The sequence below is a fragment of the Aspergillus ochraceoroseus genome, assembly GCF_002846915.1.
Source record: "Aspergillus ochraceoroseus IBT 24754 chromosome Unknown P175scaffold_5, whole genome shotgun sequence".
Lineage (NCBI taxonomy): Eukaryota > Fungi > Ascomycota > Eurotiomycetes > Eurotiales > Aspergillaceae > Aspergillus > Aspergillus ochraceoroseus.
The window spans coordinates 452391-466815 of NW_024468480.1; the positions used below are offsets into that span (position 1 = coordinate 452391).

At 50.6% G+C, this 14425-nt stretch overlaps 6 protein-coding genes across 6 annotated transcripts; 2 read left to right on the forward strand and 4 right to left on the reverse strand.

The window, feature by feature from the left end:
* The first annotated feature begins 70 nt into the window (after positions 1–70).
* Positions 71–2068, forward strand: P175DRAFT_0258691 (Zn(2+) transporter YKE4). Its single transcript, XM_040892719.1, has 5 exons — positions 71–285; positions 385–535; positions 590–1526; positions 1672–1759; positions 1863–2068. Exons 1-4 carry the CDS (start codon positions 142–144, stop codon positions 1685–1687), a joined length of 1248 nt encoding a protein of 415 aa, XP_040751266.1. The 5' UTR covers positions 71–141; the 3' UTR covers positions 1688–1759; positions 1863–2068.
* Positions 1888–5768, reverse strand: P175DRAFT_0516936 (mannosyltransferase complex subunit MNN9). The gene is made up of 7 exons (XM_040898940.1): positions 5346–5768; positions 5271–5280; positions 5033–5188; positions 4680–4953; positions 4207–4613; positions 2391–3531; positions 1888–2328 (listed from the first exon to the last, which is right to left on the reverse strand). The coding sequence occupies exons 1-7, from the start codon at positions 5491–5493 to the stop codon at positions 2308–2310; spliced, it is 2157 nt and encodes a 718-aa protein (XP_040751267.1). The 5' UTR covers positions 5494–5768; the 3' UTR covers positions 1888–2307.
* Positions 5769–6154: 386 nt separating this feature from the next.
* P175DRAFT_0524193 (uncharacterized protein) lies at positions 6155–7741 on the reverse strand (the record flags this gene model as incomplete). The annotated part of the gene is made up of 2 exons (XM_040899353.1): positions 6155–7407; positions 7606–7741. 2 exons carry the CDS (start codon positions 7739–7741, stop codon positions 6407–6409), a joined length of 1137 nt encoding a protein of 378 aa, XP_040751268.1. The 3' UTR covers positions 6155–6406.
* A 1582-nt stretch (positions 7742–9323) lies between these two features.
* P175DRAFT_0502053 (GAF domain-containing protein) lies at positions 9324–10322 on the forward strand. The gene is made up of 4 exons (XM_040897300.1): positions 9324–9381; positions 9471–9579; positions 9703–10076; positions 10168–10322. Exons 1-4 carry the CDS (start codon positions 9379–9381, stop codon positions 10276–10278), a joined length of 597 nt encoding a protein of 198 aa, XP_040751269.1. The 5' UTR covers positions 9324–9378; the 3' UTR covers positions 10279–10322.
* P175DRAFT_0558083 (putative NAD+ kinase Utr1) lies at positions 10304–12877 on the reverse strand. Its single transcript, XM_040900817.1, has 2 exons — positions 11151–12877; positions 10304–11097 (listed from the first exon to the last, which is right to left on the reverse strand). The coding sequence occupies exons 1-2, from the start codon at positions 12676–12678 to the stop codon at positions 10583–10585; spliced, it is 2043 nt and encodes a 680-aa protein (XP_040751270.1). The 5' UTR covers positions 12679–12877; the 3' UTR covers positions 10304–10582.
* Positions 12878–13527: 650 nt separating this feature from the next.
* Positions 13528–14339, reverse strand: P175DRAFT_0438992 (putative exosome complex subunit Rrp46; the record flags this gene model as incomplete). Its single annotated transcript, XM_040893936.1, has 2 exons — positions 13528–13941; positions 14004–14339. The coding sequence occupies 2 exons, from the start codon at positions 14337–14339 to the stop codon at positions 13528–13530; spliced, it is 750 nt and encodes a 249-aa protein (XP_040751271.1).
* Between the last annotated feature and the right edge of the window lie 86 nt (positions 14340–14425).

Consider the following 14425-nt stretch of genomic DNA (forward strand, 5'->3'; position numbering starts at 1 on the left):
GCGTGTTTGGTTTGTTTTCCCGATAAGCGAAACAACTTCAGCTTCTTCTTACTTCTTACTTCAACTGGAGTTTCTGCTGTTTCTTCGTGATCTCGCTTGTGAATTCTTCATGTCGATGCTGATCTAGCTAGGGTATTTACAATGGCGTTTCTTCCTTTCTCCCCAATGCGCAGGATTGGCCTGGCCTTAGCTGTTGGTCTTGTTCTTTTCGCCGCATTGGCCGCAGCTCAAGGGGCCATCTCCGTGGGCGATCTGTCTGCCAGTCAAATTGAGGAGGAATTGCAGGTGCGTATCAATTTATTTTGTGGACTATCCTTGCGATGTATACTCTTACCACTTTACTGCCGTTCAATCTTCCGCGGTGTCATACTCACTGTGCATCAGAACTGCCCCCTTGTCGAGTCCCTCAACGAACATAAGCGCGCTACGAGCCCCCAAACCGCCAGCCTGACATCGAAGATCTTCTCAATCCTCTTCCCTGGTAGCCCGGCTGTGAACTCACTTCTCGCGACTGTATACATTTCTGGACCTCCTAGTACGCCCAACACCCATGGTCGCGTGACTCTTTTCTAACCCCACCCCTCCACAGACTTCCTCCTTGCGCTATGCCCTCCAAACATCGACCCCTCCTCATTATCCGTTATGGTTGCCTTCGCTGTAGGAGGTCTCCTGGGTGACACCCTCTTCCATCTGCTTCCGGAGATTTTCCTCGGAGAAGACTCTCCCGACCACGTGCGTTTCGTGATGGTCGAACCGAACAGGAACCTCCTCCTCGGTCTCGGGATTATGGTTGGATTTTTTACCTTTGTTGCAATGGATAAAACCCTCCGCATCGCAACCGGAGGAGAAGGCCATGACCACTCCCACTCCCATAGCCATGCAGAGCAGGAGACACACGCCGTTACTAGTGGAGCTGAAAGCTCGAACAACACCGAGCTTAAGCAGCGCAAGTCCACCAAGGCTGACTCCGACAGCTCATCCTTGGTCAAAGAGGACGAAAAGGACGAAATCAACCCTAGCGTTAAGCTAGGCGGTTACCTCAATCTCATCGCCGACTTCACCCACAACATCACCGACGGTCTGGCGATGTCCTCTTCTTTCTATGCCTCCCCAACCATCGGCGCAACCACCACCGTTGCGGTTTTTTTCCACGAAATCCCGCACGAAGTCGGCGACTTCGCCCTCCTCATTCAATCAGGCTTTTCCAAGCGTAAAGCCATGGGTGCGCAGTTCGTCACCGCCATCGGAGCCTTCCTGGGCACTTTGATTGGCATCGCAGTGCAAGAGTTCGGCGGCCCAGCAGCCATTGATCCCACTTCTGGCTCCTCTTCGCTTTCTGGTCTCCTTGGTACCAGCCTTACATGGGGCGATATGCTCCTCCCCTTTACAGCCGGTACATTCCTCTATGTCGGCACGGTGTCAGTTATCCCCGAACTCCTGGAAACAGGCCAAGACAAACGCGTGGAGATCAAGAAGACCATCGTGCAGTTTTTGGCCGTGGCCGTTGGAGCAGGGATTATGCTTGTGTGAGTTTCCTCCTTCTCTTCTTTTAACAACCCCCCCCCCCCCCCCCCCCGGGGGGGGGTCCCGGTCCCGGTTCCTTAGCGTAGTGGTTTGAAACGTCTACGCCAGAGCCATCGACAACGATCCAGAGTGCTCATCTGTTTACAGGATCTCCTGGGATTAAAGCCGGATCTACCGTATCGGCGCGAGTCCGAGCAGTGACGAGTCTCCTATAATATAATACCCTTATCTGTAGGTAATTCTTAACCCGGGGCCCGTGTGCGTGTCGCATCCATCAACACGATGATCGACGCAGCGCCAAAGTTCGATCTCTAAACGATAGCTAATATATATAAAAGATTCAAATAATAATGTGGGATATTTCGATTGATTACACTGAACGAGACTAAATTCTTCCTTCTTTCCTGACTTCTACTAGTTACTACTAAGTACTTACAAAACTACCGGATACCAACAACGCCTACCAAGCACGTAGCTAGGCAACTAAAGGACAAGGAAATCAATCCATCGCACGCTAACACTGAGACGCGGAAAGGAATGGATGGATAAATGTATACGTAAAGTAGCGATACAATCCCGACATGAATCCAATCCAATCCAATCCAAACAAGATGAATCACATTCAAACGAAGATGAAAATTGAAGAGAACATAACCCATGTAACAACCATCTAATAGTAAAACATCATTTCAGTACCCTTTCTCTTCGAAACAAGGAAAGGCGGGGGACAAAATAAAAACAAATGGAAAAAAAAAAAAAAGACAAAATAAAATGAGTACAGCATCACTCGTTATAATGGTATACCTGGTTCTAGGGTTAGTTCATATTGATACAAGGAGAGAGAAAGAGAGAGAGAGAGAACATACAAAATAATCCGGCAACCCATGCACTGTATAGCCCAAGCGTTTGGCCATTTTCGCGAACCCCTCTGTTTCCACCAGGTGGAAAAAGGAGAAAGCCGGGAACATGGCGCCATCGCGGTGGACATCGGCTTTAACCATGAGCGCTGTGCCGCCTACGCCGTCGAGATTGATGACGCGGCGCGGGTTGGGATTCGCGGTGTCGGCAAGATAAGCCATGAGGGTGCGGTAGGTAGGCATCTCGGCGTAGCCCTCGAGGAGGATTTCATCGGGCTCCATTTTCGCGGCGAGGCTTTGGGCGATGGGACTATCGATCCAGGAGTTGTAGTCGTACGGGCGGACGTCCATTTTCTTGTCGTCGGTGTTGTAGTAGCGCTGGTAGCAGTTGGGGACGATGACGGGCCGATTGTGGCTCGTGAGATCTTGGATGAGGGTATTTGGGGTTTCGACAATGTCGGAGTCAAGCCAGAGGACCCAGGAGGTTGCAGGGCCTAGGGTCGTAAAGAGGAGGCTGTTGCGGGCGCGACTCATGGATTCGCGGCGTTTCTTCTGGTTGGCCATTTTGTGGCGCTCTTTTTCACTTTGCGACTGTAGGGGCGGTTCGAAATCCTGGCGGAGGATGCTGATGCTGGCAAAGCGGTTGGGGATCGGACCGGATTGGGTTTTACTGATCGCCGCTTCGAGGGCAGCGGTCGCGGCATCGCCCTCTTTTGTGTGGGGGATGATAAAGCCTAGGGAGATCAGCTCGTGTGGGTAGTTGAAGCGCACGAGGTTATCCCAGTATCCTTGGTAGAAGCGGGTGAGGGGAGTCAGGACCAGAACTCGTTCGCCCCTGCTTGCGGCGTCGCTGGAGCTAGTGAGACTGTTCAGATTGTAGTGTACAACGGGGGGAGGGGGTTGATGGCCATCATCCCGGATAGATGGGGGAATGAAGGGCTTTGTCGGGGGAGAAAGAGGGTGGTCTGCGGTGTCCCCAAGTCGGAAATCCTTGGACGAGATATCGGCGGCGGCGGCGGCAGCAGCAGCAGCGGAGGATGAGGGCGTGGTCGAAGGAGAGAGCAAGAAGAAGAGGAAACCGAATGCTAACAGGGCAGCGAGGAGGAGGGTAATTGGGCTTGTACGTCGCATGGTGCGTGCGACGGCCATTCTGGCCGTTTCGACGGCGTGGAGAGAATGAATGAGATGTGATGCCGTCGTGTCGTCGTACGTGGTCAATGGTACTACTGACTGGCGGCGGTCTGCCCAGCGGACGAGAGAGCTTGCTTGTTATCCAAGTATAAATGAGACTGAGATGCAGCACGTTAACGACATCCCTAGCCTCTCTTGGTGGAAAAAGAATGGACGGCCCTGGCAGTGACCCTGGGATATTTGGGGAGGGGGAAGAGAGCGAAAGAGAGAGGTGACAGATGGACGGCTGGTGCTGCAGAGGCTTTCCGCAAAGGGATAGTCGACGGTTTCTGATGAAAGAAGAGGAACAGAAAATATCCCCAGAGACTAGCAGCGCTGCATTTAGCAGGATGGGAAAAAAAAAAAAAAAAACTCGAAGAGGAAGAATATCTCATCGAAGCTCTCAGAGTCGTGGAGTTGAGTTCCGCAAACGGAAATGTCGCAACTCTTTCCCGTCGTAAATCTTGTAGTACAACTTGCAAAATTCGCACCCCATCAACCCATTTTCCAGTTCAATCCATTAATCAATCATGATATTCTTTTCATCAGGTATGTATGTCTATAAAAACGGTCGTATATTTACACTTGACCCTCTCGAGCCAAAAGGATATCATATGCGGTAGAACCTCGTAAGCACAATCTCTAAGGAAGCGACCTCATCACACCCTCAAATGCAACCAAGGCCATGGCATTCGCTGGGAATGCGCGTAGAAAGCACGGGACAAATCCCCTCCAATACCCTCTCCACCCTCGTTCCTGATAGACCGCCACCGCCGCGTCCTTCCACCACTGGAACCTCCTCTGTCCGTCCCCGAGCGCTCCGCCCATTGGGTCCGTCATCAGGCGCTGTTTCACGACATCCGATGGATACGACGTGATCCAGAAGATCTGGGCGGAGATGCCGCCTGCCCAGAAGTTGATCGCCGGTGCGGACAGGGTCGTGCGTTCTTTCATCATGCGACTCAGCACGTCGTAGGAACCCCACCAGAAGAAGAAAAACGAGCGGAAGAGAATCGTTGCAAAGAGGCCGCGGTATAGACCTGAGATGCCGTGCGTGCGGAGCTATCCAAGGTCAACAACCCCGTGTTTGGTTCTTTGGGCGTGGGCAGAGAGAGAGAGAGAGCTTACAATCTTGCGCGAGCAGTCCATCGGCCCACTATATAAGCGCTTGGCCTTATCCGCAGCGTATTGGATCTGCAGACGCGCCTTCACGTGCTCCACAGGAGCAGCGATGAAGCTGACCGTCGTGCCAGCCATGATGCCTGCAATTCCATGGCCGAAACTCGGTAAAGTATGGGGGTCCTGTTGCCGTGCAGCGAAAGGGGTGATAGCACGAATCCCAGGGGTTGAAAAGACGTTCTCGAGCAGCAGTCGACGGTAGAGGGTTAACGAGCCCAGCATTCTTCAGAAGAAGGTCTCATTAGCTCCAACCCTTGTGGGTATCGCCGCGGATCATCCCAGGTAGATTAGATCCAACTTACATAGAGTCCATGACCATCCATCCTACCAGCGGTGGCGTCGCGCCCTTGTATAATCCACTCACCCCCTCGTTGCGTACCGTTTGTAACAGGCAATCTAGCGGTCCCTTGAAATGGGCATCTTGACTCGTTTGTAATCGGACCTTGACCGTATCAAACCTAACCAACGCCGCGTCCCCCACGAACTCAAAACGTCAGCCTTAAGCGCTGAAGAAACACCAGGGAAGAGAGGAAACCATACGGGTGCCCAACTAACAAACCACACAAGCACAAGTTAGCCATAGTCGCAACTCCACGGCAAGGCCTAGCAACTTACCACTTAGCTTCGCAATTCCGGAAAAGACCCCCGCCACAAATCCCTTATAATCGCGCTTCGAGGTCGTCGTGGTCTTCTTCTGCGAAGACTCGGGCGCATCCATTTCGCTCGTCGGAGATGTCGACAACGAAGCAGGGGAAGATGACATTCCCGAACGAGGGGGGGCTGAAGTTGAGTCCAGACCGCAAGAAGGGAGGGAGCAAAGGGGGGGGAGCGTTCTTGTTCTTTTTTTTATCGGACGTCGGGATGCGGAGTGAAGTTGGTCGTTAGTTGCTCATCCGGCGTGTAGCCTGGGTCGAAAGTTATGAAGATAGAGTGAAATTTCGGGTACTGGAATGACTGGGAAATATCAATAGTAAGCGTGATTATCTCCTGTAGGAGTAGACAAGAGTTGAGAAACTGGGATTCTCTTGTATACGGTCTGACGCCCCCACAAACCGTTCGGGGAGCTGCGGATTGTCTCCGGGACTTGGATAAACTCACCTGGTTTTAAAAAAATACGCCAGCGCTACTCTCCACAATGTTCCCGAAGATCTGTGGAGAAAGAGCTGAATATTGAGGTATTAAGGGTTCTATTCTGGTGGAAGAAATATATAATAATCCGTTCTATCACTCTTTCAGGACTGCGGTTCCCTCACTAGCTTGAATTTTTGCTTTATGCTCTCATGATATTTATGTATGTGTAGAAGCAGATAAGAGAGAAATGCACTGTTCTGTTGGACCCGCCTGCATAATTCAAGCCCCTCAACAGAGATTCAACAACAAAGATCAAGGAAAACATCGAGGGGAGGGACTGAGTGGAATTGGCAAAAAAAAAAAAAAGAAAGAAAAAGAAAAAGAAAGAAAATAACATAATGAAATGCAATGATACCGAACTCCAGATGTCGTTGTGAAAAGACAATGCAGGGTATAAAGTGGAATTGGAATACAGGGCGCGAAATTTTTTAAGTTCCGGCTCATACCGAACAGAGGGTAAAGATGTCCATGGTTATGGTAACCTCAATACCAGGTTCGAGTAAGGTCCTTCGGGCGGATACCCAAGGTAGTCGCAGAACCAAACTCTATAAATTCTCACCACCCCTTGGGGTTCTTTTCGCTTTCTGTCGAGTTCTCTCACTTTCACGCGCAATCATCCGCTCCAACAGGTCTGGCGCCGGCGCTGAGTGTTGAAGGGTTCGTAAGGAAAGCTCCGATGAATACGCGGCCCCAGCAGTGATATAGCCCCCTGCTTCTTCGAGAGCTAACGGGGTTACTGGCCCTGGGCTGCGGAGGGGGTCTAGTCGAGGAGCAGCTGGACTGGGAGACAGCGGCCGTGAAGGGGCCTTGTGCAGCACAACGCCTTCCACCAGCTCGCGATACTGCAAAACAGGGTCCCGCGAACTCGAACCCACGCGATACAATTGCTGGAGGGGTTGACGTGGTGACGGAGGCTGGCCGCTTAAGGCTTGTGAGCTGCTTGGGGATTGATAGACAGCCGGGTGAAACTGCGGCAAGGCGTCGAGATGGAAGACTGGGGCGGGTTTGGAAGTATTCTGTGCCCGTGAGCGGGACGGCTGCGGAGAATCGGAGCAACCGGATGAGGGCATGGGCTGAGAGACGACCGAAGAGTAGAAGGTCGAGCTATCCGAACGCATCCTGGAGGAACGATGATGATCACTAGGACGACGACTAGGCCAGTGGCTTTTTGTACGAGGATAAGTGTATGGATCCCGGTTCTTTTCCGGTGATAAATCGCGAGGGGGGAAGTAGTCTCTTTCAAACCGGCCGGTCAACGGAGTAACCGGAAGGTCGTCGTCAGATGAGTTGGGAAACCGCTTAGGAATTGGGATGGGTCTTGACTTGGATCTGTAACTAGTGCGGGCCTCGAAGGAATCTGAAAACTCCGGGACAGGGGAACGGGGACGGGAAAGCGGCGAGGGAGGATTATATGTCGAAGTAGTGGCTGTTAGTTCTTCTAGGGAAGAGAGGGAAAAGCGAGTTGGACGACCGTGTCTGGCAATTAAACTCTCCAACTGGCCATGAGCACGCGAGGTCGGACGATAGGAAGGAGACCAGGAGGGACCTGTGGTATGTCACACGTGTCAGGTGGAGATTGTGCTGACAAGATGCCAACAAGTGACGCAGAACAAATCATCATGCGAGGAGAGCAAATTCTCAGGGGAAAAGAAAAAAGGGGGGAGGGGGAAGAATGTAACCTGTAAAAGACAGGGCGGGAGAGAGAGAGAGAGAGAGAGAGAGAGAGAGAGAGAGAAAGACTTACCACGAGGAGGCAAAGGAACAGAATGATCAGAGCTGCAGGAAGATGGATACAGTAAGGGCGAGGAGGAAGAGGAGGAAGCGGTAGTAGTAAAAGTCGCGGATGTTGAGAGAGAGGAAGATGGTTGAGAAGTAGCCATTAATATCAGGAATGTTGACTAGTGGGAATTGAGTGGATAATGCTGGAATACTCTTCTTTCAGTTTTTTCCCAGTTTCTTTCCAGATCCGAAGCAGGGGAGTTTTGAGTTTCTTCCCAGTATGAAGCAATGAATGTCAAATATCCTTTTTGATAGCACTTTCTATAGCACTTCTCTTGCATAACTTAGTATCTATGTGTATTCCCGTCATTACTAGCTCTCTGGATTTTGTTAGCTTTCATTCACTCTATTCTTAGGGTTTATTTTTGCGGGGATAAAATCCAATGGCGTCATGGCGGGAAAAGAGGGGCAAAAACGGAACGGAGCGGTACGGTATGTATGTATGGTATGTATGGTATGTATGGTATAGGGAATAAGGAGAAGGTACAGAATGATCTATCAGAATACTTACAGATGATTTGAGTTGAGGTTCTTGGTAATCTTGGGCCAGTTGAACACATTGCACAGCATACTATAGTGTATGCCAGCTAAATTTAGACTGTTCTGAACGAGGGAGAGATCATGTTGGACTTGAAGAAACGAAGCGGTTCTAACCCAGACTTTAAATCAAGCAGGCTGAGACTAAACCACCACCGCAGCTGACGAGACGAGCTGCATGCGAAACTCGGCTGACCAACAATTTTCCAGGAAAAACAGAGACAGAAACAACCTAAAGAAAGAGGCCAGGATAGATTATATACACATATCACAGTAATGAGAGAATATTGGTTGGTTGATCGTCCGGGAACCAGAATCTAGTACACTGCCTAGGGAACGCATGCCGGTCACCTTCCTTCTATACTTGAAACCCTCGCTAAATGATCACTATATGAGCCTTGGAGTGGGGAGAATTACTATATCTTGCACTCCAAAAATAACAACCCAAGGTCATCATTCAGCCACACTTGACGACACGATCAGACGACCGCAGCCCTCCATCACACGGCTCGCTGACCTCGCACCTGAACTACAGCTGGATTTCACACCTAGCCATCCGGGGATATCCAAAATAGAAAGATAGACCGGGAAAGTCGATCCCGCCCCGGTCCAAACCCAAGCAAGTCGTTCCGTACAATTAATCAACTTTCCTGCAAGGAACTTCATAAAGTGGGTGTGATAGTCCGTATCGATCTTGCAAGGTGGCTGCTGCATGTAGCGGGCTTGACTACATATGAGATTCAAGCTGGTCTGCAGATGCGGCTCTTGGGCTGTGTTTACTTTGCACCGAGCTTCTATCTTACACAAGGTGGGATTTAATATGAATGAACCTGTACATCCTCTTTAATAAGAAATTCACCACTAGAAGAAGACTTTGGTAGGACTCTGACAGCATACAAAAGCGTGAGAGGATTGCCTGACAAGTATACAGATAGCTAGTTTTCAGAGAAGCAGAGTTGGAGAAATACCAATGACAAGTCAAGAATGAGATATTATTCAGATAACAAATTTAATTAGTTACACCATCAGATATCTGTCAGTGAGCATATATATATATCCTCATCTATAGTTATGCTCTGTATATAACTATATATACACTAAAAAGCGGTTTCCTTTCCCCGCACCCCACTTACAATTTTCTCAAGCCTTCATTCACGCTCCTCCGACCTTCTCTATTAATTAATCTAATTCCAGCTCCACCATGGTATGCAAGGCAAGACAAGGCCACACAGCTCCAAATCCCCATTCTACAATCTCCCCAGGCAGCACTGACTCACATCCAATAACCCCCAGCCTCACGCAGACTCCTCCTACTTCGCCTGCAATGCCTCCAAAGCAGACATCTACAAGCAAGTGCTCGAACAAACCAGGGGTCTCGTAACAGGACAACGCAACTGGGTAAGCATCTTTTCTTCTTCTTTCCTCCAATACTGTATTCTAACATTTGCATTCATTTGCTGCTTCAGGTCAGGTACGCATCCCCCCCCCCAAAAAAAACCACAGCAACTCCCTAACCAACTAACAAGTAACTTTTCCAATGTCGCCTCCCTCCTCTGGCACGCCTACGCCGCCCTCCCACCCCCCTCCTCCGCCGTAAACTGGACCGGCTTCTATATCCGCCAGGACAAATTTCCTTCTCTGGGTGGGGGTGCTCCAGCATCGACAAATGAAAACGAACAGAACGACCCTCGTCGTCGTCGTCGTCTTCTTCTTCTTCTAGGACCCTTCCAGGGCCGTCCTGCATGCCAGGAAATCCGATTCGGGCGCGGCGTGTGCGGCGCTGCGGCTGAGACCCGCGAGACCCTGGTGGTGCCTGATGTGTTGAAGTTCCCGGGGCATATTGCTTGTGATGCGAGGAGTCGGAGTGAGATTGTGGTGCCGATTTTGGTGGATGGGGAAGTAAGTTTTTTTTTTCTTTTTTTTTCTTTTTTTTTCTTTTTTTTTTACAGGGTGGAAGGATGGTGCTAATTACCTGCTCAATTGGTTAAAGACGGTTGCGATTATTGATGTAGATTGTACGGAGCCCGAGGGGTTTGATCAAGTCGATCAAAAGTATTTGGAGGAATTGGCGGCGCTTCTTGCGGAGAGTTGTGATTGGTAATATTACTATAATATAACTAACTAACTAAATATATTGATTGCAAGGAATGATTAAAATTTGATCATCGTAGATTGTCCAAGGACAGCATCTAACATTTGGTCTAGTCCGCCAATAAACAAAAGGAATTCTGAAATCTAAAACCTATCGCTCGTAAAACAAATATATGATATGATGAAAGGTGAGTGACCGGCCGTAAAATGAATGCCCGAGAGCGCCAACCCAAGATCACCAGTGTATGCGTCAAGAGGCACCACGCAGGTGCTGAAAGGGGTATATGTACAAACAAATGAAAAAGGCGTCACCGCTACATGCTCAGCAGGCTCATCTGTCGCTTCATGGGACTGTTCGAGCCAGTATCGCCGTCTTCACTCGGCCCGAAGCCGCTGTCTGTCCCGTTGTACCCGGCATCCGTATCGATGTCCCATTCCTCATCCTCGTTTTCGTCCTCGGCCGCATCGGCCGCATTCTCATCGCCTCGACGCCAGCTTTTCTGGACCGCACCGCGCGTGTTCCATCGAAGCGCTCGCTGGATACTCTGGAACCACTCCCCGTTGCCGGAGACAACAGTCGGGAAAGGATACTGGCTTGCCTCGACAGTAACGTAATCGCCCTGGCGGAGCTCAACACGGCCTTTGCCGTCAAATGAACAGTATGCTGTCGAACGCGAGCCGGCCGGGACAGCAATACGAAGTAATAGAGAGTCGGAAAGAACCATGGGACGGAAGGATAGGGTGTGAGGGCAGATGGGAGTAAGGAGAATTCCAGGGATTGAAGGGTGAATTAAAGAACCGCCCGCAGACAACGAGTAAGCGGTGGATCCTGTGGATGGTTAATTCAGTGGCATTTGGAATAATGGGTTCGAGGGGACATACCAGTTGGCGTGGAGAATATGCACCCATCCGCTTGAACCACGGTAAGGAGATCGTTGTCGGCGTACAGTTCGAGGTTTGACACGTAAGGCGAAGGTCCTCGGTCGATAACCAGCTCATTGAGCACCTCGAATTGTTCTCCTTCCTCCACGGCCCCCGCTTCAGCCCCCTTGCTTCGGTCTGGACGGAAAACCGTGCAAGTAAAGCGCATTCGAAGATTCACCCGCATACCCACGTCCCCCATGACAGCATTTAAATGGGACTTGTAACTTTCAAATTCAAAGTTGGTCAGGAACCCGAGGCTCCCGAGAGAGAAGCAAAGAACAGGAGGCACAATGCGCTGAAACAGCCACGATGTGAAAAGTACAGTGCCATCTCCGCCCAAAGTGAGTACAAGATCAAACTTTTCGGGGGATGTCCAACAAAGGTCTGGGGTCCAGTAGCGGAGCATATATTCAAACTTGGGATTCTTCTGCACCAGACCCTGTGCATCGAACCGCTTTGAGTTGCGTAACTTGGCGTCCACATACACATTCACCCCAAGGTCACTCCCATATCGGGGTGTAGAAAGGAGCCACTGTGCAAGTTCCCGAGTCAAGTGCACCAGACGGTTATCGCGCGCCTTGGTGACAATCATCACATTTTTCACCGCTCGTTTAATTGGCCTGCGTTGAAGCTGTTTCGATACCTCCCGAACGCCTGTTGCCGTCTGAAGCAAGCGAGAGTGAGACAGCCACTCATCATCCGTGATCTCTTCCAGGACCTTTTGGAGATTTACGGCGTCATCGAATCGTTTGTGGAAGAAGCACGGAGATTGCATAACCAGACGGGCTGTCGAGGGAGCGCGATCGAGGTACGTCCCCAGTTGTAGGTTGGAGAGGGCCGCAGAGAGCTTCTGCGAGGACGACGAACTCGAGCGCCGATCCGAGTCCTCTGGAGGGCTTGAGCAAGTGCTTGTATTTTGAAGACCCAATGAGGCCGCCAGCGGCACATTCGGACTATGGCTGTTGGAAACGGAGGGCCGGGAGGCAAGGGCTTTCATGATGGTCTGTCGGGGAATTAAATCACTAGGCAAGTTGTTGTTGCGGTTATGGCGTCCCAGCGAGGCCGTCGAACGGAAAGGGAGGAAGGGGGTTGGACAGGTTGTCTGTGTGACGGTGTCCTCCTGTGCCTGCTCAGGAGTTGACAATGCTGGGGCCGCACCGGGGTTGGTAGAGGAATCCGGAGAGGTTGTGCTCCCGTGCAGCACTTGGCTTGAGGGTTGGGAAGGATCTATGTGGAAAGCATAATCGCGCAAGAGCGAGGCTCCGAGATTGGTGGTAGTTGTTGTAGTGGAGGGAGTGCAAGAGGAAGTCGAGGGAGAAGCAAGACAAGAAGGAGGGGGCGAAGGAAGAGGAGGAGGAGGAGGGTCCGATAGTGGTGGTGGGGCTGCGGAGTCCGGAGATGAAGTTGATGACAAGGACGCCGGCTCTAGAAGTTGTGAAGCAGTTGGGGAATTTATAGAACCATGGTCAGAGGCAGGAGAAGCCATGGAAAAATGAACCGCAATCAACAGCTTTATTGTGTGTGTGTGTGTAACAAACAGGATGATGTCCTGATAATCCGCGACCAGAGAGGGGGGAGAAAAAGAAAGAAAGAAAGTCAAGTGCACGGGGTTTTGTGAACGGACCGCTTGCCGAGTTCGGATGTAACGGAGTTTGGCTGGAGGACAGGATTTTGTAAGAATTTAGGGAGCTGACCGAGTTGGTCTGATTGATGGGAAAATGTGATTACAGTGCTCTTATATTATTTTATACAGGTATTACACGATGATTATGAGACTTTCCGAAAATCATTTCATTCTCCCATTCATTCGCGTATGGGTGACACACTATCCTGTAATATCGTTTTTGAAGCCGATGTTTCGTCCTGCTTGTATCTGGTGGCATTCCGGACTAATCTTTCGGCCTACATGAATGTCCGGAATAAGATCTGGGAATTTTAATTTTCATTTCGTTACCGAGTCTATCTGTCCGCTGCTTATCAGGCCGTAGCCTACCATTGGATGCCTCAAGTGCTGTACACACGATTCTCGTCCAATTCAGTTCATCCACCCCCCATATTCCCCACTTCAAATAGTCCCATCTCACAGGGCACATCGCGATAATCCCGGACGATGATGGTGATCGGAATATGCCTGCTGTTGGGTCCATCCAGATACCTACTGCGAGGCGTTCTCCTAGTAAACACCTGGAACTTGATCTGCAGCATAGATTGTGACGAATATTTGTGCTATGCTTATTGCGATCCTTCCGCTGCAGAATGCTGCTGGTGGAGGCTGCAAAACGGTTGTTCTGCTGTATTTGCTGCATCGATGTGAGTATGCCCCATTATCCAACGATCAGGCTGCGTCAATTTTCCACGCGTAGTCACGATAAATCTGATCCTGAATGGCGTCGCGTACAATCCCATCAAGGGGTTCGTCATCCATATCCTCGGCCATGGCAACATCGCCGTCTGAACCCGGAGCGGAGGTTCCATGGCAGATAGCCAAGGCCTGCTGGTGCACTTTCTCCCAAGTATCAAAGTCAAAGCCCCCCTCACTCTCGTTTAGTAGCATGTGGCCTTTCGAGGTAAATGCAAGGGCATGGACAGAGGTTGCTGCCGCGGCGTCCTGGGCGGATGGCTCCCGAATGAGATCCCCGGTAGAGTTTACTGCAAGCACAGTTGCAGAGAGGGTCATTGAGAGGGGAACTGCGGCTGACAGTAGAGCAAGGAGAGAAGTATGGAGGAGCGCAGGCAGTAAGGGAAGATACTAAAATGATCATTCACGATTAGCCATTCTCCTCTAGAACTGTCTGGGTGGACGGGACTTACAGATCCCCCTCGAGCTACGCTCTCCCCGCCAATTATGGCCAGGGTAAGAACAACTCCCCTCCGTTGGTACCCCTTCTCTCGTCCCAGAATTATTCTTCCTAGGGCGTTTTTAAGAACACCTTCCACGTATCGCTCGCCAACTCCTCCAGGTGCGGTGCCCGGTTTCACGAAGACTTCAATGGTCGCATCTTCGGGCTTCAAAGCATCTCTGCGCCCGGGGAGCTCTATAGGAGCATTCACTGATCCCAGAATATTAGATCCGGTCGAGGGACATTGGTAGGAGGCAGAGCCGTCGGAACGATTGAGCGGATGAGTGGTGACAGCCGGTCCTCCCATACTGACGGAGTAAATTTCTTGAAGTTAGAATATGGGCTATTCTCAAAGTATGAGATGTATTGAAATCGATCTTAGAAAAGCTGTAT

Coding starts and splice junctions, on each gene's coding strand:
- P175DRAFT_0558083 (XM_040900817.1), bottom strand. CDS start 12,678: ATGGCTTCTCCTGCCTCTGACCATGGTTCTATAAATTCCCCAACTGCT. Junction 11,098..11,150: donor CATATTCTCCACGCCAACTG/GTATGTCCCCTC, acceptor AACCATCCACAG/GATCCACCGCTTACTCGTTG.
- P175DRAFT_0516936 (XM_040898940.1), bottom strand. CDS start 5,493: ATGTCATCTTCCCCTGCTTCGTTGTCGACATCTCCGACGAGCGAAATG. Junction 3,532..4,206: donor GCATTTGAGGGTGTGATGAG/GTCGCTTCCTTA, acceptor CGAAACGGCCAG/AATGGCCGTCGCACGCACCA. Junction 2,329..2,390: donor ATGGGTTGCCGGATTATTTT/GTATGTTCTCTC, acceptor CCCTAGAACCAG/GTATACCATTATAACGAGTG.
- P175DRAFT_0258691 (XM_040892719.1), top strand. CDS start 142: ATGGCGTTTCTTCCTTTCTCCCCAATGCGCAGGATTGGCCTGGCCTTA. Junction 286..384: donor AAATTGAGGAGGAATTGCAG/GTGCGTATCAAT, acceptor ACTGTGCATCAG/AACTGCCCCCTTGTCGAGTC. Junction 536..589: donor ATACATTTCTGGACCTCCTA/GTACGCCCAACA, acceptor ACCCCTCCACAG/ACTTCCTCCTTGCGCTATGC.
- P175DRAFT_0502053 (XM_040897300.1), top strand. Junction 9,580..9,702: donor AGGACAACGCAACTGGGTAA/GCATCTTTTCTT, acceptor ACCAACTAACAA/GTAACTTTTCCAATGTCGCC. Junction 10,077..10,167: donor CGATTTTGGTGGATGGGGAA/GTAAGTTTTTTT, acceptor AATTGGTTAAAG/ACGGTTGCGATTATTGATGT.